We start from the raw sequence: 25,725 nt of genomic DNA, 5'->3' as shown, positions 1-25,725 counted from the left end.
CTTCTTGCAATAATTCCCTTCTGGAACAAATACCTGAGTAGTAAATGTGTCCAAAATGCAATCTTTTATCACACTTGATAATGTTCCTCATGCAAAGTGTTTGCTGCTTCTGACCTCCAAGCAAATTCCTCACCCTTTTTCTTTGTGATGACTGTTTTCTCTTTGGTTTCTTTCATCATCCTGGTCTACTTGGTGTTTTGTTTCTTTTGCTGTGTGCCACAAGCTGCTCAGGGCTGCTGATTCCCCCCTCTTACATGCATGGTTATTTCGGTGTGGTAGGTTGAAATTACCCCCAAAATAAATCACCAGAGTAGGTCAGAAGATGTGGAAGCAAAATGAAGCCATATTTACAAGCAAGCTTAAAATCTAGAAGCATAAAAAACAATGTATAAGTACAAAATATATTTACTATTATTTATTTACATATATTTACAGTTATTTACAATTCAGAAAATAACACCAGGACGCCCCCCTGGATAAAGGGAAAAGTAAAAAAGGTTTCAATCCCCTATTTTATTTAGCTTTTATTGAAATATGTCCAGAAAGTTCTTACTGTTTTAAAACAAGGCTAGAGAGTTAGCTTTAAACTTCACACTCAGCTACCTCTGCTTCTCTAGCAGCAGCCTGTACAGAATCATGGAACCAGTCAGAGTTGGAAGGGACCACAAGGATTATCTAGTTCAAATCCCCCTGCAAAGGACAGGGACACCTCACACTAGATCAAGCTGTCTAGAGCCTCATCCAGCCTGGCCTTAAACACCTTCTCCCAGGCAACCAGCAACAGAATAAGGGGACACAGTCTCAAGTTGTGCCAGGATAGGTCTAGGCTGGATGTTAGGAGGAAGTTGTTGGCAGAGAGAGTGATTGGCATTGGAATGGGCTGCCCAGGGAGGTGGTGGAGTCACCATCCCTGGAGGTGTTCAAGCAAAGCCTGGATGAGGCACTCAGTGCCATGGTCTAGTTGACTGGATAGGGCTGGGTGCTAGGTTGGCCTGGCTGATCTTGGAGGTCTCTTCCAACCTGCTTGATTCTATGATTCTATGACCTCCAGGGATGGAGCTTCAATATATCCAGCTTTGCATCTCAGCCACAGCTGTACTTTTTCTGTCAGACAAAATGTTCTTGTGTTGGCATCACACGTACCAGTCTATGTCCCCTTCCTCTCCCACACCCCTCTCAGTGCTTGTGCTGCCAGCTCTGGCTCACAGCTCTTTTCTGAGTACCTGTTAGGAGATTTAGTTGGAAAAGACAATTGGTAGTGTGTAACTATTGCTGCCTAGCCTGGAAACCCTGGGAGCAGGCTCTCCCAGGGTGACATGAATGTGTGTTTTACACAGACACAGAATTAGTTGTCATTAAGACTTGAGCCACTGCAGCCAAGCGGGAAGAGATTTTCTGTGTCACTGAGGTGAAGAAAAAGGTCAGTTTTGAAATGTGACAGTAGAAAGGCAGATCCTTTCTGTTCTTTCTGTTCATTTATAGCCTCTTGCACGATAGAGAGGAGACTAATTGCTCTATTTTTAGCTGATAGCTCCCACCTTCTTACTACTATCAGCAGGAGCTTGCCTTACCTCTTGGCAGTAGAGGCCCATGATCATTACTGTGGGATCCTACAGTCTCCAGAATCAGCGTACAGCCTCTGAGGGGACAGCTATGAGATGTTCTGGAAGAGACAGCAGACCTTTTGCAAATGCTAACCATAGGAGGAAGATCAACATTTGCAAATTAGCATCAAAAGGAAAATTGTCTCTAAATTGTTTCCAACATTCTTCTTGTTCTTACATGCCAGAAGAATTAGGGAGAAACCTGGCTCTGGGATGCTACAGTCACGGGCCGAATCCATGTTCAAGTCTTAATGCTAGGGTTTCCCCTTCAATTAATCTTTCTTCAAAGAGCATCCCATAAATCCTTTGATAGGTACAAATTGCTCTCTGTTCCCATGACCCCTCTGGTTAAAGTTCATGGAAACAAAGCCTGTTGTTTGAAGGAAAGAACTCTTCCTAAAAAGTACACCTTTTGATGTGAGCCTTCTGCTATTAAGACAGCTCTTGACTGGAAGAACTTAACTTGGAAAGGGATGAACATGTAATTTGTTGAGTAACTCAGTAGCTTGGGGTTGAATGAGTCAAACAGTTGTATTTAAAAGACATCAAAGCTTTTTGGAATAAGATATTATCTGGGCTCTTTTTCACACCAGAAGTAAGTGAACTTGTTTCCAGTTGCTCTTGGAGCAAATTGAAACTCGGGTTAAATGAAGAGGCTGCAGGTCAAAACAGCATAGGTGTAATAATCCCAGTCAGTTTGAATCACAGAATGTTAGGGGTTGGAAGGGACCTCACAAGATCATCCAGTCTAATCCCCATGCCACAGCAGGATCACCTATACCAGATCATACAGAAACATATCCAGATGGGGTTTGAATGTCTCCAGAGGAGACTCCACAACCCCCTTGGTCAGCCTGTTCCAGTGTTCTGTCAACCTCACAGGGAAAAAAAATTCCTCATGTTTCTGTGGAACTTCCTAAGCCTCAACTCCCACCCATTGCCTCTTGTGCTGTCATTGGGCATCACCCAGCAGAGCCTGGCTCCAGCCTCTTGGCACTCACCCTGCACATATTGATAAACATGAATGAGATCACCTCTCAGTCTCTTCATCTCCAAGCTAAAGAGCCCCAGCTCCCTCAGCCTCTACTCACAAGGAAGGTGTTCCACTCCCTTAATCATTTTCGTGGCTTTGTGCTGGACTCTCGCAAGCAGTTCCCTGAGGCCCTTCTTAAATTGAGGGGCCCAGAACTGGACACAATATTCCAAACACAGCCTCACCAGCGCAGAGCAAAGTGGGAGGAGAACCTCTCTCAACCTACTAACCACAGCCCTTCTAATACACCCCAGGATGGCATTGGCCTTCTTGACCACAAGGGCCCATTAGAGGAGGCTGCAGTGTGTAACTGGGCTTTGTTTGGAGTTGCAGGGCAAAGACATGTACCTTATACTGGAGAATGACATGCTGAACCTGATTGACCCCATGGACCGCACCGTTCTGCACTCGCAGCCCATCGTCAGCATCAGAGTCTGGGGCGTGGGGCGTGACAACGGCCGGTGAGTCTTCCCTTGCCTTACCCATCCTGACTGGGTGCTAGTTCTGTCTGCTGAGACAGGGTACACACCCAGAGCAAGTCAGGCAGCAGGCCTCTACGTTTGATGGAGTGATTGTGTCCCAGGAGCTCTGAGAGGGTGGATGAGTTCTTCTGTTTCGTGTTGGTGTTACTCTGTTAAATCCTGCTTTTTGTGCTTTAGTACTTTAGTGCTATTCTGCTAAACCTGTGTTGAGCAAACCTTGTGCAACCAGGTACATAAAACTGCACTCACAAGGTCATTTTGCTTCAGGTATCTATAGTACTTTTTAAATGTAAACCCAGCTTTTAAAGTGTGTCCTGTAGTATGTTTCTCCTGGCTTGTCTTCCTGCTGATCCAGGTCATACGTGCTACCTGCATTCTCACTGTGTTCATGTTTCCACTTTCTTGGTTTGATGGAGAAAAAAAGTTGGATTGAAGGAAGAGTGATGGTTTTAAGCCATTACTAAAAGGTGGCAATACAAGAAAATTCCTCAGGGTGTTGCAGAAAACTGAGATTTGTCCCTGAAACCTGACTGCCTGTGAGCTAAGTTCTTCCTTGCTGTAGGGAGCAGCCATAAATGCATGCTAATGATCTTCCTGCCCTGGAGCCACCGTTTCTTTAGCTCATCATGAAGGTCCTTTGGTACCACCCTTCTTGGCTGTGTAACACTGCTGTGGGGACAAGGTTGTGAAGGTGACCTGTTTAAAGTGGAACAGTGAGCTGTCTCCCTGCCTCACTGAGCATTTTGATGTATCAAAACCACTGCTATTCATTCATTGCAGGACCGTTGGACAGCACATACCTTGTCACACAGGTAGTAAGAGTTGAGTAACACTGAGAAGCTGCTGGTTTTTTGTGTCAGTGCTTTGTTATTGCAGTAGTAGGGGTTGTATTTTTCTGTGTCTGATTTTCAATGGGAAATGTCATCATGGACCTGAAAAATTCTTTCCCAGGAAAAGGCTTTTCTCAAATTTTAACCCCTCCCTAAAGCTTCAGATTACCTCTGCTTTAATTTCCAAAAGGAAAGGTGACCCAGTTCCACCTTCCTGATTACTTTTTTCCTTCTATAAATGACTGATTTTTCATTGCTTTTTCAATTCCATTGGTGCAGACTTTTGTGAGATCTAAGAGGTGAAAAATCCAGTTTGAAATGGTGGAAAGTAAAAGGTTTTAATCTTATGAATAAACCATTGTGGTGCTTTGCCTTAGAAAATGAGTGCATTGCACATTTCCCTTCAAGTCAGATTTTGTAGTAGCTTGCTTTGGTCAGGAAATAAATAGAGCATCTTCAGGGCACCTAAATGTGATGCAGCTTATAGAGAGTAAAGGAAACCAACTTTGCTTTTCATGAATTTTTCTTTCCTTTTTCATTTCTTTGTAAGCATTTGCAGTTCTTTTAAGAAAACATTCAGCATTTCTTTGGAAAAGAAATTCTTTCCATGGTTTTGTTTATAAAATAAGACAATGAGTCACATTTCTACAGGCTGGGTGTACCTGCTTCTCCTAAAGGTAGAACTCAGCATAGAAATGTGGATTCACAGAATGGGTTGGAAGAGACCTTAATGATCCTCTAGTTTCAACCCTCCTGCCATGGACAGGGACATCTTCCACTACACCAGATTGCTCAAGGCCTCATCCCACCTGGTTTTGAACACTTCCACAGCCTCCCTGGGCAACCTTTTTCAGTGTCTCAGTGTAAAAAATTCCTTCCTAATCTGCAGTCTGAATCTGCCCTCCTCATGCTTTAGTCCATTCCCTCTCACCCTGTCCCTACGAGCCCTTATAACAAGTCCCTGCATTGTTGAGCTCCTGCATCTCTTTTCATGTATACAGAGACATGCAATCCTTGGGTTCATCCTGTGCAGCTGTCTGCAGGTGATGAGATGTCCAGTTCTGGGCTCAGCAATTCAAGAGGGATGTTGAGATACTGGAAGGTGTCCAGAGAAGGGCAACAAAGCTGGTGAGGGGCCTGGAACACAGCCCTGTGAGGAGAGGCTGAGGGAGCTGGGGGTGTGCAGTGTGGAGAAGAGGAGGCTCAGGGCAGACCTCATTGCTGTCTACAACTACCTGAAGGGAGGCTGTAGCCAGGTGGGGGTTGATCTCTGCTGCCAGGCAACCAGCAACAGAACAAGGGGACACAGTCTCAAGTTGTGCCAGGGGAGGTCTAGGCTGGATGTTAGGAGGAAGTTGTTGGCAGAGAGAGTGATTGGCATTGGAATGGGCTGCCCAGGGAGGTGGTGGAGTCACCATCCCTGGAGGTGTTGAAGCAAAGCCTGGATGAGGCACTTAGTGCCATGGTCTAGTTGATTGGCTAGGGCTGGGTGCTAGGTTGGCCTGGATGATCTTGGAGGTCTCTTCCAACCTGGTTGATTCTATGATCAGAACCATTCAAGAGCTGCAAAAGGACCTTTCCCTAACTACCAGTTTGCCAGCATCAGAGAGAAATGAGGGAATTCCCTTGCTGCTTAGGTGGAATAATTGTGCAGGAAGTTGATGAAATCCCTGGAGTCATTGCATGTGAATTTTCTTCCTTAGCTGCATCTTCTGATCCCTGAGCCTGTATAATGAAATACATGGATTTGTTATGGAAGGCAGGGTTTCAATTTTAAATTACTGTATAAAATGTCAATTTTCCTCTATTTTGAGCTATTTAAACCTCACAATAAGGAGGCCCTGCAGGCCATTAACTGCTTCACTTGTAGTCATTTATTTGGGTTGGTTTTGCTTTGGGTGATGAAGAGGTTTTCTAATAACACCTGACCCGATGATTTTCTAAGCTATGCTGTAATGAAAGATTGATGAAATACAGAGATCTGATGATGAAAGTTTAATCTGAAGATGTGTCTGCTAACTCACCTCGGGCAGAAACATCTTCTGGAAGGCTGTAATCACTCTCTCCATACGTTGCACTGTTCATCTGACCTCTGGAGTCTCTTGTTTTGAGCAGTTCTGCAGTAAGCAAAGGCTTCATCATTTTATTGACTTAGCCTGTGTGGTTATTTTGTGCTTTAAAAGCAAGCATCCTTTGTTTTCACTTAGGAGAATATGCCTGGGCTTAAGAAAGGCTGAAATGCCTTTGCAAAGCACTGAGCATAGATGGGTGCTATGGCTGTCTGTATGAGTACATGTATATACAGACTCCTGTGTTTGAGGGCTGAATGGGCATTCAAGTCCAACAAATCTACTCTATCTGCCCAACCTTTTGGCTGGTTTGCTTTCTCAGATGATAGCCTGTGACTTTTCAAAGTGAAAGCCCTGTGCAGCCTTGCCCTCCTGCTATGCAGAAAACAGAGCCACAATGATTTGTTTCATCTGTAAATAAGTAAAGTCCTTACACTTGATTAGTTTGCTTTCAAGATCAGTAAGGCCATTGTCAGATGGAGGATTTGTGGTACCACAGGTGTGGCAGGCAATAATTGTTGGTGCTGTCTTTGCTTCCTAACAAGCCACCCGGGACGTGAGGTTGGTTGTTGGTGTATTTTCTGGGCTTGAAGAGCATGTTGGAAAATGTTAGCTTAGTGAAGCTACAAAAGGTTCATTCTTTTCACTGGCAAGCTGCAGGACTGTACATTAATCATTCCTCAGGTTGGGTTGTACATTAATCATTGCTCAGGTCTCCCCTTCTTGACTGATGGTGCATGCCCTTTGTTTTCTGAGCAGAGAGAGAAGGTAATGGCCCATCAGTTGTGGCAAAGAGTTTCCCTTAGCACAGTTCCCTGAATCCTCCTTTATCTTCATAGTTCTACCTCTAATGCAAAGCCCACCTCAACTTTTAAAACCTCTACAGGACTTTAATTGCTTGAAAGATCACCATTCCTTCTCTCCTGGTGTCGCCACACAATAACAGGAAGGATTCAGTGGTTAGCTGGGCAGGAAGGCTGTGAGTGGATCCAGAAGACAGCTTTGATGGGAGTGAATTTGAAGTGGTTACTGAACAGTGTATACCTGCTTCTGTTCATCCAGGAGCTGTTTTCTCTGTGTGGTTTGTGTGTTTCCCTGGCAGACTGAAGAGGCAGTGTGAATGCTCCTGGTGCAGCAATGCAATGGAGAGGCAGATTCTGTGGTATTAAGGTTTTCTAATTGTGAGCTCTCTGACTAACCGGGGTGAAATCATTGCACTCCCTCAGCACTCATCATGCTCATTTTATCAGATGGTGGTGGTTAGAATCTCTTCATCTGCTTCTTTGAACTGCAGCTATGCTTCTGCTGCCTAGACTTAAGGGAATAAAATAAGGCTAGAAATCAAAAAGAGGAAAAGGCAGAGAGGACAATTGGATTGGAGAAAGTAGGGCAATGCATGCATCAAAAGTGAGGCTCAAGCTGCCTCAGAAAGGGAGAGCAGACAGCTAAATGGATAGACACTAAAAGTCAGAGGGACATAACCCAGTAGGAGTGGAAGAGAATAAAGTCCTAAGAACCAAACAGAAATTACCTGAGCTCTGTTATCTCGGGAGCTGGTAGGTCAAGAACTGAGAAAACTGTTGGAGTGATTTCAGTGAGCACATGGGACAAATCTGTGGAAACTGAGGAGGAAATTCTGTAAAGCAATGGCTCCGATTCCTCAGGATGTAGGGAATTAAAAATAGTATCTATCTTGCTGTTTCAGCAGCTAAATAAAAGTGGCCTGGTTTCAGAGGTGTTCAGCACCTGCACTGTCAACTGCCTTTAGTTGGATCTCTGGCTATTTGGTGTCTAAATGCAGACTTGGGAACCTCCCTCTAGGCATCCAGATGTGGAAATTTTCATTTGAGCAGCAATGCTACAGCAGGTTGAGTGTTTTCTTTGTAGTTTTGAGCCTGTGTCAAGCTAAGAGGTGCAGGGTTATAGCTGAATGAGAACTGGTTTGTTAGAGGACAGAGAAGGGTGAGTGGGGAGTGTGGAATCTGTGCTGCATGCTGAGTGCCTGTCTCAAGGGATTATGATCTCTATTTGCTAGCAGAGACTGTAGACTTAAATCTTACCTGGCTTGAGCTCCAGTGCATGTCTGTCATATGGAGGTGAGATTTTTAGGAGGGTTGTTGGGCCTTGATTAGACAATTAAGAGCTAAGAGAAGTACAGAACTATAGCCTGTACCAGTTGAGCGTGGATGGGAGATCCCGTTGTAGCTATAGTTTATCATTCCTCTTTACAGCAAATGTTTTGTGTGCAAGGAACACATCAGGCTGCAGTGATGCAGTGTGGCTTACAGCTACATCCTTCAGGGAGGTGTTTAAGGTCTTCCTGGGTTGCCTTTCCTTTGAGGTGATGATTGAATGTGCCCTGAGCCTTTTTCCAGTTCCAGGAGAGAAGCTTATCAAGCTGTACAAGATAACAATAATAAAGGTTCTCTTCTGTGTTAAAGAGACACGGCCAAGAAAAGCAGAAAATAAATTAAAGCTGAGATGATGTTCACACCTGCTCCCCTGGAAGGGTAACAGCCTTCAAAGAATGTGTGATTCCAGCTGAACTCTTCCAACTCTGAGATACCATTAATCAATACTGCCTATTCCCCTGTGTCCCCATAACCTTGGAATAAGGACAGAAGATACCCTGAGGAATCATTTGAGTAAGGCATAGGTGAGGGATTACACTGGAGGAAGATTTTATTGGCTTTTCTGACCCATATTCTTAGCTAGTTTCTGGTTTTTTTCACACTTCAGTGGCAGCTGAGAGAAAAAGATATGCTTAGGGAAAATGTGGCCGTGGAGCTACAGATGCTTGGTAACCTTTGAGAAGCCTAAACACAGACACACAGTCTCTTGCTTTTCTCCTTTTCACTAAGCTAACTGCATCTGAATATCCTTTCCTGTATATTTTGGCTGCATTTTCCCTTCTGACCAAGAAATGGTTTAGGTGCACACACACAGAGCTTTCGGCACCCACTTCACCACACTGGCTTGCAAACACATTAATTCTGCAAGCTTGACTGGATTTCCCCTTTCACTGCTCTACTGCTTTGTTACCTCCTCCTAGAACACTCTGCTCTTGCAAGCAAGCAATGCCAGGGCTTATGGATTTAAATGGGAGGCTTTGTGTGTGTGTGTGTGTGCATTCTCACTTCGATGGATGAAGCTGGTGTGTTTCATTGTGGGATTCAGCATGGAAAGGCATGGTAGGCTGAAGGTGCACAGGAAGCAGGCCCTTGTTAGCTTGAAATAAGCACCAGAGGATGCTTTGAGAATCATGGGATTGTTTTGGTTGGAAAAGACAGCTGAGATCAAGTCCAACCATTATCTAACTCTGCCAAGTCTGATGCTAAACCATGGCCCTCAGCACCACACCTATGCATCAGTTGTATCAATAGTGGCTTGGGCTGTGTTAGAGCAACACCCCTCTGTTCTTTCTGCTTAGTGTCACTAATGAGACGTGACAATGAGGGGCTTTTTCTGACACTTGTGAGCAGATAAGGGGCTTACAAACAGTAGATTCCCCCTTTGGTGGCAGCTGGGAGAAAAGGATATGCTTAGGGAGAAAACATGTCGGTGGAGCTATAGGGATTTGGTAAGCTTTGAGAAGCTTAAGTGCAAGAACAGCAGCTGAGAAGCGTAGTAGCAGGAGATTAGCACAAGTGCAGAGAAGTTTCATGGATCGAGGGAATTGGAAGAAGAGGAGAACTGTAAGGATTGCTGTGGGAGAGGGGTGCAGAGCAGAAAAGCCCATGACACCAAGCTAGGAGCAGGTGTTGATCTGTTGGAAGGTAGGTGAGCCCTGCAGAGGGACCTGGACAGGCTGGATGGGTGGGCAGAGGCCAATGGGATGAGATTGAACAAGGCCAAGTGCAGGGTTCTGCACTTTGGCCACAACAACCCCAAGCAGCGCTATAGGCTGGGGACAGAGTGGCTGGAGAGCAGCCAGGAGGAAAGGGACCTGGGGGTACTGATAGATAGTAGCTGAAGATGAGCCAGCAGTGTGCCCAGGTGGCCAAGAGAGCCAATGGCATCCTGGCCTGCATCAGGAACAGTGTGGCCAGTAGGACAAGGGAGGTTATTCTGCCCCTGTACTCAGCACTGGTCAGACCACCCCTTGAGTGCTGTGTCCAGTTCTGGGCCCCTCAATTCAAGAAAGATGTTGAGGTGCTGGAACATGTCCAGAGAAGGGCAACAAAGCTGGTGAGGGGCCTGGAGCACAAATCCTATGAGGAGAGGCTGAGGGAGCTGGGCCTGTTTAGCCTGGAGAAGAGGAGGCTCAGGGGTGATCTTATTACTCTCTACAACTACCTGAAGGGACATTGTAGCCAGGTGGGGGGTGGCCTCTTCTGCCAGGCAACCAGCAATAGAACAAGGGGACAGAGTCTCAAGTTGTGCCAGGGTAGGTATAGGCTGGATATTAGGAAGAAGTTCTTCCCAGAGAGAGTGATTGGCATTGGAATGGGCTGCCCAGGGAGGTGGTGGAGGCACCGTCCCTGGGGGTCTTCAAGAAAGGACTGGATGAGGCACTCAGTGCCATGGTCTGGTTGATTGGATAGGGCTGGGTGCTAGGTTGGCCTGGATGATCTTGGAGGTCTCTTCCAACCTGGTTGATTCTATAATTCTATGAAGGAGAGCTCAGGGTAGTGCTTAGGTATTTGCTTGTAAATAAGTAGGGGAAATGGTAGGAGGCTTCCCCCCTTGCGAGAAAATACATCCAGACAACCATTTGAGATATGTCCCTTGTTCTGCTGACAGCTTGAGCATGGCAATAAATGCTTACTCACCTTCAGCAGGACCCCCTTTAAGCATTTTGTTGTAGAATGGCTTTAACTCTGAGTTTGTTTTCAGGAAACAATGAAAAATACTGCATAAAAATTGTGAATGGTATCTAATGTTGCTTCTGGGAAGCTTCTGACATAGCACTTGGAATTGTTGAACTCTGAAGGTTTCAGTTAGAACACATGGTATGGCTAACCCTGGACTACAAATCACCCCTGAGATGCAGTCAGGTTTTCTCTTATAATTAGAAAGGTTATTGACTGCGTCCCTGACATAGTTTGTCTACAGACCACTGAAGAAAAGAGGAGTACCTTAAGGAAAATTGAGCTAAAAAAAAACAGTGCTATGAAAAACTGTGCTGAGCACCACACTGGCTGAGTTGTTTGATGCAGCTCTTTGTTACCTTGGTCATACCTCGATCATAGGATGTTCATGTGAGTGGTCACAGGCTTTTCCGTGGTGTGCCGACTTACTTGAATAGGTCAGCCCTAAGAGATGTCTTGATTGCACTTGTTTGCTTCTGTAGGTGAAAATTTGGCTGCCAAAACATCCACCAGGCAAGTAATTTCTGCAACAGGAATTCAGAAGAGAAAATGTAGAGTACAGTGGGAAGGCTTTCATTCGGATATCTGTGTCATGCAACTCAGTGAAGTGTGGGACATTCACAACTTCATGTTAGAGCAAACTGAAAAGCCACTGACAGTCAGAAAGTGACTTGTCACTAGATGCTTCTCCTATCCATGTAATTATCTGTGTGGTTTAGAGGTCCTGCTGCTGGAAAGCAGCTTCATGGAGAAAGATCTTAGAGTCCTAGTGGACAGTATGTTCTCCATGGGACAGCAGTGTGTATTTGTGGTCAAGAAGGCCAATGGCATCCTGTGGTGCATCAAGAGAGGTGTGTCCAGCAAGTCTAGGAGGTTCTTCTCCCCTGGTGAGACCACATGCAGAATAGTGTGTCCAGTTTTGGGCTCCCCCATTCAAGAGAAACAGGAGTCTGCTGGATAGACACCAATAGAGAGCTATGAGGATGGTTAAGGGGCTGGGTCATGTCTCATATGAAGAAAGAGCAAGAGAGCTGGCACTGTTAAGTCTTGAGAGGAGAAGGCTGAGAGGGGATCTGATCAATGTCTATCAATATCTGAGGGATGAGTGTCAAGATGAAGGTGCCAGGCTCTTTTTGATGGTGCCCAGTGACAGGACAAGGAACAGTGGGTACAGGCTGGAACACAGAAGGTTCCACCTCAACATGAGGAGACACTTCTTTACTGTGAGGGTGATGGAACACTGGAGCAGGCTGCTTGGAGAAGTTGTAGAGTCTCCTCTGGAGGCTTTAAAAACCCACCTGAATGCATTCCTGTGCAACCTGCCCTAGATGGTCCTGCTTTGTCGGGGAAGTTGAACTTGATCTCCAGAGGTCCCTTCCAACTCCCTAACATTCTGCAATTCTGTGGTTTTCTATGCTGTGCAGGCAGGTTAGAGCAAGGTGGGATGTTTGTGTATGCCTCTGATGTGTAAATATTGATATCCACCTACAAAAGCACACTTTTTTTGTTGGTGGCAGTGTTGCACTCCTGAGTCACCATCCCTGGAAGTGTTCAAGAAAAGCCTGGATGAGACACTTAGTGCCATGGTCTAGTTGACTGGATAGGACTGGGTGCTAGGTTGTACTGGATGATCTTGGAGGTCTCTTCCAACCTGCTTGATTCTATGATTCTGTGATTCTATGATATCAAGAGAACCAGTGACATGCCTATGCATTTGTAAACCACTGAAGCTCTTCCAGGATTTGGTATATGCTCTGGTAAAATAAGGCCCAAATTTTGTTCTTTGTCTCCCTCTGCAAGCACAGTCACAAACTTGCCTGAACTGCACTGATATAATAATTTGCAGTGTGCCTCTAAAATAGCAGAGGCTGCTCTTGCTGTCGACCCACCACTTCAATTATTTAAATGTCACATCTGCCTCAGGATGCTTTTCCCTCTCTGTTGCTGTCTGATTGCAATTCAAACATTTATATGCAGTCCATCCTCCTGCAGATTCTAGCATATACTGTCTTAACCATTACAGATTTTCATGCCAGGCTTTTCATTCTGAGGGTAGTGTGTTGGCTTGTTTGCTAACATTGGCTCCACCAGGGAAAGGGATCTCTATTTTTTTTTTTTGTGGTGTTCAGCCCAGTTTGCCCTTTGACTGTGATGGTCTAGATCCAGAATCACAGAATTCTGACTGATTCTACGATTCTAACTGTCAGGGTTAGCAGGGACCTCAAAGATCATCCATTTTTGGGCCCCCTGCCATGGGCAGGGACACCTCACACTAGATAAGGTTGCTCAAAGCCACAACCAGCCTGGCCTTAATAATTGCCAAGGATGAGGCTTCCACCACCTCCCTGGGCAAACTGTTCTAGTGCCTCACCACCCTCATGGTGAAGAACTTCTTCCTAACATCCAATCCGAATCTACCCACTTCTGCTTTTGCTCCATTCCCCCCAGTCCTATCACTACCCAATATCCTAAGAAATCCCTCACCAGTTTTCCTGTAGGCTCCCTTCAGATACTGGAAAGCCAGGGCTGTGTGTGGTGGGATACTTTTGCTCTGAAGTAAACAGCTTTCTGCCATATATGCAGACATTTGATCATTTAGGGGAGAGCACCATGCCTCCCCAGCACCTGGAGTAGAAGCTGATTTCATTTACTTGGCTGCCCTGCTGTTCACTGGCAGTCTAACCAGGGAACTGGGACATCATCACTGCTGAGTCTGTAGAGATCAGCCCAGATTCTTTAATGTGTTAGATATCCACTCCCTGACGATGAGCTTGGCTGAACCTTGTCTCCAGTGAGGAGCATAGCAGCTGGGGGACACATAACCCAGTTGAGGACCCAGGAGAGGGCAACACGATAGCTGGGAGAGGCTGGGACAACACATGTTGTATTTATATACCAGGCATGCCCCAAAATACCCCTGCTGCCTAGAAATTTGCACTTGTGGCAGTGCAGGAGCTGAATCTGTTTGGTCTCTGTGAGCTGAGAGCATGGCACTTGTGGCAGTGCAGAATTTGGCACTTGTGGCAGTGCAGGAGCTGAATCTGTTTGGTCTCTGTGAGCTGAGAGCATGGCACTTGTGGCAGTGCAGAATTTGGCACTTGTGGCAGTGCAGGAGCTGAATCTGTTTGGTCTCTGTGAGCTGAGAGCATGGCACTTGTGGCAGTGCAGAATTTGGCACTTGTGGCAGTGCAGGAGCTGAATCTGTTTGGTCTCTGTGAGCTGAGAGCATGGCACTTGTGGCAGTGCAGAATTTGGCACTTGTGGCAGTGCAGAATTTGGCACTTGTGGCAGTGCAGGAGCTGAATCTGTTTGGTCTCTGTGAGCTGAGAGCATGGCACTTGTGGCAGTGCAGGAGCTGAATCTGTTTGGTCTCTGTGAGCTGAGAGCATGGCACTTGTGGCAGTGCAGAATTTGGCACTTGTGGCAGTGCAGGAGTTGAATCTGTTTGGTCTCAGTGAGCCAAGAGCTCTCTTGGGTAGTTTGCTCCTTGCCAGAGCTGGCTGCTTGTGATGTTTTTGTCAGTGTGAATTGGAGCCTTTGCTTGCTGCTAGCTGCTTTCTTTTGCAGCCTGTAGGTAAATTGCAGTACAAAGATCCCTCCTGTCTGGTGAGCTGGCTGCAAGCTCACGGTGCTGGCTGGCAGTGGGAAATAGGACTGGGTGCAGTGTCTCTGCTGGGGGTTTACTCATGGCAGCAGTTGTTGCTGGGTAGGCCTGGCAGCCAAACCTTGCAGCCAGTGCAAGTCCTGCAGCTTCCAGAAGTGGCCTCAAAACTGAAGTTACTGATGATTATTTGTTGGAAGACTTCTGTGTGAGTTTCATCTTTCATTTTCAGAATAGCAGTATTTGGCCAAGTAGGCTCTAAGGAATCAGAAGTCAAACACCACCACCCCCCAGAGCCTATAGATAGCATTTTAAATTCACATTTGGATTCACATTTTCGGGTGGGACTGAGGATTGGTAAAGCTAAGGACTGCAAAGCACAAAACACATCTGTGGCTACTAGAGATGGTGTGTGCAGGAATGGGAAGACAATGGGTTCAAATTGCTTCCCATTTCCAGAAACTGCCTGCTGGCCAAGCACTGGGAGACTTTGCTGATGATGATGATGGTAGAGGTAGGTCTGTTGCCCTTGCCACAGGCAGCAACTAAAAGCCACGAAGTTAGAGGAGCAGAGGGTGTGAGACAAGGGAAGCCTAAATGCTTACACTAGACAAGTTATTTCTCAGCAACACAGCCAGAATGTTGCTTCTGTCTAGCCATGTAGTTACTGCACAGGCAGTAAGTGTTGCATGTAGCCTGTAGCAAAACATCAAAACCAACAGAGGATTAGAGTCCAGTCCCAGTCCATTTGGTGGATAACCAGCTGGAACCTCAAAGACTGGCACTGAGTTTTAGCTCTACTTATTTTTAACAGGTTTCCAAATTTCTATTGAATCTCCTTTCTTGCACTGAAGGGAGGATTCAGGAAAGAGTGGTTCTCTCCCAGAAACTCTTCCAGCATATTAAACCAGCAAAGTTTGGCTTCTCTCCTTAGAATCCTTTCAAGTTGGGGTGTGACATTGTTCTCACAAGCGTTGTCACAGCCAGCTGGAAGTGTACCATATCCTGTTGTATGCTGCTTACTGAGAATGAGAGAAGAGAACAGCATCAGAGAGGGGATTTGTCAGTTATCAGATTAATCCTGCCTTCATTTGCAAGTTGAGGCGAGTTGTGTTGAATGCACATTGTGACCTGGATTGAAAACATAGCACCTGGCTATCTTACAGCATATACCCAGTTTCAGGTGCTGGTTTGCTTGCCCATAAATGCCCCTTGCTTTCCCCTCCAAGTGAGCTCCATGCCTGCATCACATCTTTCACAAACTTGGTTGCTTCAGCAGAAGAAATTATTACATGGCCTTGAATATTATATGGCACTTCAATTCAAGAGAGATATTGAGGTACTGGAACGTGTCCAGAGAAGAGCAGCAAAGCTGGCGAGGGGCCTGGGGCACAGCCCTGTGAGGAGAGGCTGAGGGAGCTGGGGGTGTGCAGCCTGCAGAAGAGGAGGTTCAGGGCAGACCTCATTGCTGTCTACAACTACCTGAAGGGAGGCTGCAGCCAGGTGGGAGTTGGTCTCTTCTTCCAAGCAACCAGCAACAGAACAAGGGGACACAGTCTCAAGTTGTGGTGGGGGAGGTCTAGGCTGGATGTTAGGAGGGAGTTGTTGGCAGAGAGAGTGATTGGCATTGGAATGGGCTGCCCAGGGAGGTGGTGGAGTCGCTGTGCCTGGAGGTGTTGAAGAAAAGCCTGGATGAGGCACTTAGTGCCATGGTCTGGTTGACTGGACAGGGCTGGGTGCTAGGTTGGACTGGATGATCTTGGAGATCTCTTTGAATCTGGTTGATTCTATAATTCTATCAATTCCTCCAACCTGGTTGATTCTATGATTATATGAATTCCTGTCAGCATCGGGCATCCAGCACATCCAAGAAAGAAAGAGTTGGATCTGTTTCTTCTGAGGCAGCATCAACAGGTTTGTTTATTAAATTCCCTCTTGTTACTCTGGTGAAAGTGAGAAGAAAGCTTTCAGGATGGCACAGGTTGTTGCTGAAGTGTAACTGGTCCTGCCAAACCTTGTTGATGATACACAGGAGGAAAGGAAGGAAGCAGCCTTGCTAGACTCTCCAAGTATATTTAGGCTGTGAACAAACATCCTGCTCCCAGTGCATTTGTGTGGCTAGTAGTGACTGCCAGCAAACTGCTTTTCGCCCCCTCAGATCTGCTGGTGGAGCTACCAGCGATCACATTCTGTCCCCTCCTCTCAGGTTGAGATCAGTCAGTTTAAAGAGGCTAGATGGTGGGCGTTTGCAGAGTGATTCCATGAGGAATTCTGATGGCATCTTTGAAGGAGCAAGTCCTTTGGATGGAGAAGAGTGACATGCAGGGTGGTGACCTTGTGTCCTCCTGCCATTGCAGTTGTTCCTTACTTAGAGTTTGCCCCCTCCCGGTCCTCCCCTGCATCCAGGAGGAGAGATGTGCAGTGATGTAGGTGGATGGAATTTGAGCCCTGCCACGTTTTGAGTGCAGCCCCCGGGGAAGTGACTTTTTATTGCTGGTTGAGCACGTTGGAGGGGGAGTTCTGCCAAGTAAGAAGCAGAGCTCCAGGAACGTTGTGTTTGCTGTCACCTCCAGTGTGAGCAGCACCTGTAAATTAGATTCCCTGTTATTGCATGTGTCAGTTCTGGAAAATCAAATTAGTTGGTGTGTTTGTTTTTACAGCTCAAGGATAAATCTCACTTGCAGCACAAGCAGGTGTAATTTCATTGAGCTGAAGGCAGTTGTACTTCTGTCTGAATTCGTGGGCTTGGTTCTAAATCCTCACTGCCTTTTAAAGAGACTTTCTTCCTCTGTTGCGTTCCGTTCAGAGTCACGCAGTGAAAGCTGCGCACTGCTTTGGGAAAACCGGGAGGGGAAGACTGCCTGTGCACTTCAGCTTTCCACGAAAGATTGCTCCTGTCACAGCAGATTAATCTTGCAAGTTTGGAGGCTAGAAACCCAGGAGGAGAGGGGCCTCTAGTGCGGGGCAGAGCGCGCAAGGATGGGAAGGGAGGCAAAGCCCCAGCCCTGAGGGAGCGGTGCCTTGCGGGGAGCAGCACCCAGCCCTCGCTCGCAGCTGGAGTCCGCGAACACAGGCGTGCACAGTCCGGCAGGAGAGTGGGAGCTGGCAGGATGCGCTTCAACTCGATGCAAAATGAATGAGCTGCTGTTCTCGGGGGTGTTCGGCCCCCGCCGTTGAAGTACGACTGAGTACAGGGCTGCATCAAGCGCACTTCGCATCAGCTGGTGCCTAGACACAGGCTAAAGAACACGGGCGCCGGGCAAAGCGTGAGCTGGGTGTTTGTGTGTAACCTGCTTGGCATTCAGGTCCTGTTTGCTACGACAGAAAGGTAAGGAACTTGAAAAGTGACAAGGAAAAAACAACCTCAGCCGCCCCCCTCTCAGACCACAGTCTCACTTTAAGAGCAGCCTTTGCGTTTTCAAAGCTCTGGTCCTTTAGTTTAAAGCTTCTGTGTGGATGCCTGCGAGGCAAATTACAGCTCCGGGTGTGACAAAGACAAGTCAGATTTCTTTCCTCCAAGAGCTGGCACTTAACAACCTCCAGGAGAGCAATGTAACAGAAATGCTGGACTGTGTGCTGGGCGGTAAGTATTTGATGCTCTTCTCCCTCTCCTTTATCCCTTCAGATGTTGCTCATTTGAGCAGTAAGCTAACTGAGGGGTTCTGATGATTAATAGGGTTGGGGAGCTGCGTTCAGTTCGGAATGACACGTTCCTAAACTGGCTGCGTTTTGGCCAGCCTGATTCTGTAGAGGGTGATCCTAATTTGCTTTTACTAACACTGCTGTGTTAATGAATAGAAAGATGCTGTAGTTACCTCGTTTACTGAAGAGAAGAAACCTCCCTGTGTTACACAGTGCCTGTGACATTGTCTGTGTGTAATTCCCAGCTAACTTCTAGCTAGCCAGCCTGGGCTTTCTTCTTTCCACCCAGAGCTGACAATGGAGGTTGTGCAAATGAAGTCTTTGTAGAGCTCCAGAGGAAGTAACCATGTTTAAAGACAGAAGTATTTACACGTCGGGTTGGGAATGCATGCATGTTAAATATATGTATCTATTTAGTTGAAGTGAAATAGTTAATGGCTCTTTTGACAGCAGAGGAAACTTTGTGATTTAAATGTAATATATTGCCTTGAAGCGCCTGTGCTTGCTTAATCCTCTCTGTATTCATAAAGGATTTGCAGCTGGAGAAATGTCATTGATTTGTTAATTGATAGATAGCTTTGAATCCTCATTATTCTGGGTGCAGAGAGGAGGGAAGAAGAGACAAGCACATTCATCTTTTTTTCTTTAAGCTCAGCAGCTTCTCTCTCAAATTAGGATTCCCACATGTTATGGGACCTCATTGCTCTCTCCCTCTTGTGTGCAGTGATTTTTGCTTTCTTAGAAGGTAGCAAACATTGCTGAATCTTGATCTCTAGCAGGAAAATATGTGAAGTGTTTTATCTCTTTAAACTATGGCTTTAATTATGTTTTTGTAGCTGTTGCTTTGCAGTTAATGTAATTATAACAACTTATGAGTGAGCAAAAGGATGTTATTTAGCCCCAGGGCATTTCTCAGTAGCAACTGACTTCCTTATTTTAACAAGGAGTTGAAAGAGAGAAAGAGATGAGGTTTTATTGTGTAATACCAGTTAGAATGTTAGTTTCTTTAAAGTACAAGTTAGTTTTCACTTCTCCAACGATGGATGTATATTAATAAACAGCCCTAGCTCTGAAGATACTCTGAACGCTGAGCAGTTGGAATACAGATGAGAAGCAAACTGTGTGAGTTAGTGTTTTAGGTAGGTAAGGTGTCTATTAAGGGCCCATGATGGGCTTTGTTTGGTTACAGTCTGTTGGGTATCCTGCTGAGAAAGGCTTTCTGCTTTGCCGTTTGGAGTTTCCTCCCTTTTGTGATGTGAAGTAAAACTCTGTCTGCTGTGGACAAAAATTCTGATCCAGTGGATATTAGACTTCTAGAATCAATTCAGCTGCTCTGTGTAGCTTTAATTGGTGTTAGAGTGCAGACTTTGCTTCAGTGTGGTTTCAGATAGGCTGAGATAACCTTATTCTCTGACTGAAGATAATCCAGGTCAAAACTTGAAATGTAACAATCATAAATCAAGGAGTATCAAGCCAGGAAGAAGCATTTGGTTTCATTTTAATTGGAAATAATTGGCTGACCCTGAATTTGGTTTGATATCTGCCAAAGAAAACAACATCCTCACTGTTTATTATTAGAGTGTTTTGAGATTATATTAAAGCCTTCTCTGTATGTTTTAATAAGTTCCCACACTGTAAATATTTTTATGGCTGAATGCAGTAATTCCCAAATCCAATGACAATAGAAAACCTCACATCCAGCTGATCCAGCTGAAATGGATCTTGTTGTCTAGTGTAGTCTAAGGGGGGAAAGGTGGCCTGCCATTCAGAGTTCTTCTCAGGCTTCCAGAAATGTATTTGTTTTCTTTAACATGCCAAACTTAACCTTTCCTAAGGAGAGGGGAACAGTCTGCACTGGGTTATGAAAGATGCCCCTGACTTACATGGAGAGAGGGCATGGCCTGGAGTAGCTGTGTGCTTCAGGGAGCTGTAGGTGCTCCCACTCTTTCATCTTCAGTCACTGTCATTTAGTGTGTGCAGATGAGGGAAATCCTGAACAAACAGTAAAGTGAGCTGAGGTTGCTTAATTATGGAGAGAACTTGAAGAACGACAAGGAAGCAGCTTGCCTGTCAGATGCCAATCATAGAATAGAATCATAGAATCAACCAGATTCAGAGAGACCTCCAAGATCATCCAGGCCAACCTAGCACCCAGCCCTAGCCAATCAACTAGACCATGGCATTAAGTGCCTCATCCAGACTTTTCTTCAACACCTCCAGGGACAGCAACTCCACCACCTCCATGGGCAGCCCATTCCAATGCCAATCACTCTCTCTGCCAACAACTTCCTCCTAACGTCCAGCCTAGACCTCCCCTGCCACAACTTGAGACTGTGTCCCCTTGTTCTATTGCTGGTTGCCTGGGAGAAGAGCAACTTGGCTGCAGCCTCCCTTCAGGTAGTTGTAGACAGCAATGAGGTCTGCCCTGAGCCTCCTCTTCTCCAGGCTTCACATCCCCAGCTCCCTCAGCCTCTCCTCACAGGGCTGTGTTTCAGGCCCCTCAGCAGCTTTGTTGCCCTTCTCTGGACACATTCCAGTACCTCAACATCTCTCTTGATCTGAGGTGCCCAGAAGTGGACACAGCACTCAAGGTGTGGCCTGACCAGTGCTGAGTACAGGGACAGAATAACCTCCCTTGTCCTACTGGCCACACTGTTCCTGATCCAGTCCAGGATGCCATTGGCTCTCTTGGCCACCTGGGCACACTTTCTGATGCTGGACTCAATCCAAATGTGTTGTCTAGCACCCAAACTTTCAGTGGGACTTCCTGAAGGCTCTGGTCTTAAGGACACAATTTAGTCTTTACAAACTGTGGATTCATACAATGTGTCAGACTTATATTTTGTTTTTCCTCTTTTAGTAGCACTCCAGCTACATTACAGCAGCCTTCACAATATATGATTAGCAACAGAAGGCTAGATCAAGGCATCAATTTTTAAGCAGAAGCCTTTTTTGCTACTAGTGTAGAATTGCTTAAAAATTGATAGCACAATCTGGCTTGCAGTGAACAGGGGATTTCTGCAGAAAGTGTTCAGTTCTCAGTCTCCATCCTGATTGTGGCAGGGACCCAGAAACTCCAGGCCAGTCTGCTGGAATAGTCCAATACTTGTTGGAAGACAAAAAGCTTAAGTACTATTTAGAATTGAGATGTCCTTTCAGTGGAAGCAGCATATGCAAGCAAAGGGCATTTTTGTCATCTAAGGAAGAGGGAGGCTTCCAAATGCACCAAAATGAAGGTTCTTGGTTTGTTCATGTCATGTTGTTGAGGTGTAAGTACACCTTACATAAACATTTTGCTTCATTAAGTGCTACTAGACTTCATAATTACAAATTAGAAAGCAGAGTAGGACCTCTTCCGTGCCTCAGAGGATATGCTTGGGCAAGTACTTAAAGCTGTAATGAAGACAAAAAGGCTTGTACCATGCATCATTATTTTTAATCAAGTCAGTCATTAAAAAGCAAAGACATTTCAGCTGGTTCTTATCTCTTGGGAACAGAGATGGTCAGCACTGCTGCTGCTGGGTGTAGTCCCATCTGAAAATGTGTAAGGATTTTGGAGGTTGGAAGATAGATCTCTGTACTTGCTCAGGGTGTAGGTGACACACAGCAGCCTTGTTTTTTCTGATCTGCTGGGGAAAAAAGACCACTGGGTAAGGGGCAGTTAGAGCCAGACTGTGGGGGATGCTGCAGGAATGAAGAGATGTGAAGTGCTGACCTCCTCACCAGCCCAATGTGTAGTCACAAAATTGATGGGATTGTGGAGTTTGATTAACTCTGCCAGTTGCAGGGAGTAGACTCCTAACACTCTTGCTCATGTGCAGTGTGGGGTCCCACTAAAACATGAGCTGAGTATGGAAGAAAAGCATCACCCCATAGTCCTCAAGCTCCTTATTGGAGATGCCAACAACAACAAAACCTGTTGGGTTTGTTGGTGTGACTTGCTCTCCATAATGCATCTTCCAGTGAACCTTGCTGAAGTTGAAGGCACAACAGTAGCAACCATGGAGTATTTGGAGTCCAGGATGTCTGTCCCGGACACAGGGATGGATGGGTATGTGGTAGATCAGAGCTGCCAGGGTTTTTGGGCATGTGATTTCACCCCAGGTGGCCTCTCCTCAGCCCAGCACTGAACCAGGCCCATGGGCTGGCTGTGTAAGCAGAGCACTGCTGTGTCCATCTGCACAGCAAGTCTCCATCCCGTGAGTTCAGATGTTTGTGTTACTGAGCCACAGGAGGAAAGCTACCTTGGAAAGGACCACAGCAGGTCAGCTGCACCAACCTCCTGCCTAAAGCTGGGCAGGGTTCAGGATTAGCTCAGAGCTGTTTCTGATTGATCTGTTTTTACAAACCTCCAAGAACAGAGATTGGATGCTCTCTGGAGTAGCTCTCTGGTCTTTCTCTTGGCAGAAGATAGTCAAGTTTGTTCTATGTTTTTAAGCCCTTCCATGAGCAAGTGGGAGACATTAATTAGGTCCTCCCCCATTACCTCACCCAGGCTGAACAAGTCCATCTCATCTCCAGGCTGAATAGGACTGGTTCCTGCAGCCTTGGTGGCCCTCAGATGGACTCAAACCAATTTATCACCTTATCCTATCTACTGGTGGGAACAAATCTGGGTGCATAAATCCAGATACAGCCTCATGAGTGCCACGAGGAGGGTGGTTTTGGGGGGATGGGGGTGTTAACCAGAGCACCTCTCAGTGTATTCACCTCCAGTGAAACCTCCATTACCCTTCAGCTCGTGGGGTGGGTGCTGTATATCAGTGACCAGCATGCAGGATACAACCTGCATTGCTCACTGATGTACAAAACCTGGACCTGAAACTAGAAACTGCCTCACAGAATTAGAGCATCATAGGGGCTGGAAAGGTCCTCCAAAGTTCACTGAGTCCAACCCCCCTTGCCAAAGCAGAATCACCCAGGGTAGGTCACATGGAATGCATCCATGGATGCACTGTCCTGTATTGTGCAGACCTCTCCCACAGGATGGTGCCACGTCAGCTTCACCACTCTCCCCAACTGTCTTGTGTCCACTGTGTCCCTGGGCCAGGTATGACCCTCTGTGAGAGGAGTGTGGAGGAAAAGTGAGTCATCAGGGAGGCAGGCACCCTCTGTCTCCAAAGGAAAACAGCTTGGAGTCAATGGGCTTGGCAGAAGAGGTGGGGAGGAAGAGACTCCCATAGAGAGTTCCCTCTGGAGCTTGTTCTAGAAGAGGGGCTCTTGTCTCAACACCACTGCAGGTTAGAAGTGTGCAGATGAAGCTGGTGAAGGGCCTGGGCAGGCTTAGACTGGACATAATTAAAAAAATAGTTCCCAGGCAGAGTGGTCAGGCACTGGAATAAGCTGCCCAGGGAGGTGGTCAAGTCACCAGCCCTGCATGTCTTTAAAGGTCACTTAGATGTGGTGCTTGAGAATATGGTTTAAGGCTGACCTTTGTGGAGTAGGGTCAATGGTTGGACTTGATGATGCCAAGGGGTTTTTTTCAATCCTGAGTGATTCTGTTGTTGTGTGATTCTGCAGTTCTGTTTTCCCCAGAGATCTTGGCCTTTTCCCTGCAGAAATTCATCTCAAATCCTGCATAGCAGCCCTGACATAATTACCAGGGTATTGTCTTCACACATTGTTGGCAGGCTCTGCCTTGACTCCTTTTAACTCGGTCAGGATATGTGGAGCACCACACCAAAGCCCTGGCACAGCTGCTTTTGCAGCATTCCTGGCACTTAGACCCAGCAGCTAAAGCTGCCATTTGAACTGAAGCTTTCCATGTCTGCTTTTTAGCCTTGAAGTACTTCTTTATTGAAGTTTGAAGGTGAATCATTCAACAGCATTCACAGAATCACAGGACCATGAGGATGCTCAGAGGGCTGGAGCAGCTCTCCTACGAGGACAGACTGAAAGAGTTGGGGCTGTTCAGTCTGCAGAAGAGGAGGCTCCCAGATGACCTTCTTGTGGCCTTCCAGGATTTGAAGGGGGCCTGCAAAAAAGCTGAGGAGGGACTTTTTAGGCTCTCAGGGAGTGACAGGACTAGAGGGAATGGAGCAAAGCTGGAGGTGGGGAGAGTCAGGCTGAACATGAGGAGGAAGTTGTTCAGCATGAGAGTGGTGAGAGGCTGGAATGGGTTGCTCAGGGAGGTGGTTGAGGCCCCATGGCTGGAGGTGTTTAAGGCCAGGCTGCTGAGGCTGTGGGCAGCCTGATGTAGGGTAGGGTGTCCCTGGGCATGTCAGGGGGGTTGGAACTAGATGATCCTTGTGGTCCCTTCCAACCCTGACTGATTCTATGATTCTAATCACAGAAGCACTCAGGTTGGAAAAACCCCTCAGGATCACCAAGTCCAACCAATATCCCTACTCTACAAGGTTCACCCTAAACCATATCCCCAAGCACCACATCCAAATGACTTTTAAACACATCCAGGCTTGGTGACTCCACCACCTCCCTGGGCAGCCCTTTCCAATGCCTGACCACTCTTGCTGGGAAAAAAAAATCCTGATGTCCAATCTAAACCTACCCAGTGGCAGCTTGAGGCCATTCCATCTTGTTCTATCACCATTTATCTGTGAGAAGAGACCAGCAGCAGCCTCTCCACAAGGTCCTTTCCGGTAGCTGTAGACAGCAGTGAGGTCTCCCCTCAGCCTCCTCTTTTTCACACTAACCATCCCCAGCTCCCTCAGTCACTCCTCTAGGCCCTTCCCCAGCTTCATTGCCCTGCTCATCACTTGCTCTGCACCTCCCCATCCCTCTTGTAGCGAGGTGGCCAAAACTGAGCACAGCACTTGAGGTGCGGCCTCACCAGAGCAGAGTACAAGGCAACAATCACCTCCCTGCTGCTGCTGGCCACACCACTTTTAATCACAGCCAAGGTGCCACTGGCTTTCTTTGCCACCTGGGCACACTGCTGGCTCCTCTTCAGTTGCTCATCAGTTACAACCCCCAGGTCCCTGTCAGACAGACAGCTGCCCGGGGAGGTGGCGGAGTCGCCATCCCTGGGGCTGTTCAATGCAGGATTGGACGTGGCACTTGGTGCCATGGTCTAGCCTTGAGCTCTGTGGTAAAGGGTTGGACTTGATGATCTGTGAGGTCTCTTCCAACCCTGATGATACTGTGAGACTGTGAAATAGTCTATTGTCTGAAAGTAACCCATACATGAGAAGACAGTGCGTGGGGAGATCCTGGCTTACCTGGAAAGCTGTCATTACCTGGTGAGGAGCAGGATGAAGCCTCTTTTGAGCCATCTTAGGGTGTAGGAGTCTGAGCCATCTTAGGGTGTAGGAGTCCCCCAGCTCACCACCAAGGGAAGTCCAGCAACCCAACTGCTTGCATTTTCCCCCCACCTCCCTGAATTCCCTCCTGTGCTCTTTTCTTTGTGCTGACAGCTGCAGTGGTGCTTGTTCTGCGCAGTTGTATCTTGCATAACAACAGGGGAATTAACAGATCTGCCTTTAAGAGTTTGCACCTCCAGGTCATCTTTTGTGTCTAATGATACAGTGTTCAAAATATGATAGATCCAAGATATATATTTTTGTCTTTTTTTTTTCCCTGTTCATTTTTTTTTTTTTTTTTAACCCTCCCCAGTCCATTGTGTCTAAATTGGTGGAAGATTTTTTCCAATATGAAGCTTTTTTGTGAGAGATAAAGTCAGTGATTAATGCATGA

The 25,725-nt window shown here is 46.5% G+C and overlaps 1 protein-coding gene across 15 annotated transcripts in view; it reads left to right on the top strand.

The window, feature by feature from the left end:
- The window catches only part of APBB2 (amyloid beta precursor protein binding family B member 2), a 241,652-nt gene that overhangs the window by 188,604 nt on the left and 27,323 nt on the right, over positions 1-25,725 (top strand). For 13 of the 15 annotated variants that reach the window (XM_064149174.1, XM_064149175.1, XM_064149177.1 and 10 more), the window contains one exon: positions 2,971-3,098. In XM_064149174.1, the coding sequence (XP_064005244.1) occupies positions 2,971-3,098 (128 nt within the window). Of the gene's footprint in view, positions 1-2,970; positions 3,099-17,622; positions 17,759-17,784; positions 18,014-25,725 lie in introns of those variants that run through there. The other 2 variants (XM_064149186.1, XM_064149184.1) reach the window with 2 other exon arrangements.

The sequence above is a fragment of the Pogoniulus pusillus genome, chromosome 9 (assembly GCF_015220805.1).
Source record: "Pogoniulus pusillus isolate bPogPus1 chromosome 9, bPogPus1.pri, whole genome shotgun sequence".
Classification (NCBI taxonomy): Eukaryota; Metazoa; Chordata; class Aves; order Piciformes; family Lybiidae; genus Pogoniulus; species Pogoniulus pusillus.
Note: the sequence above shows the minus strand (reverse complement) of the source record. Positions and strands in the feature narration are given on the sequence as shown.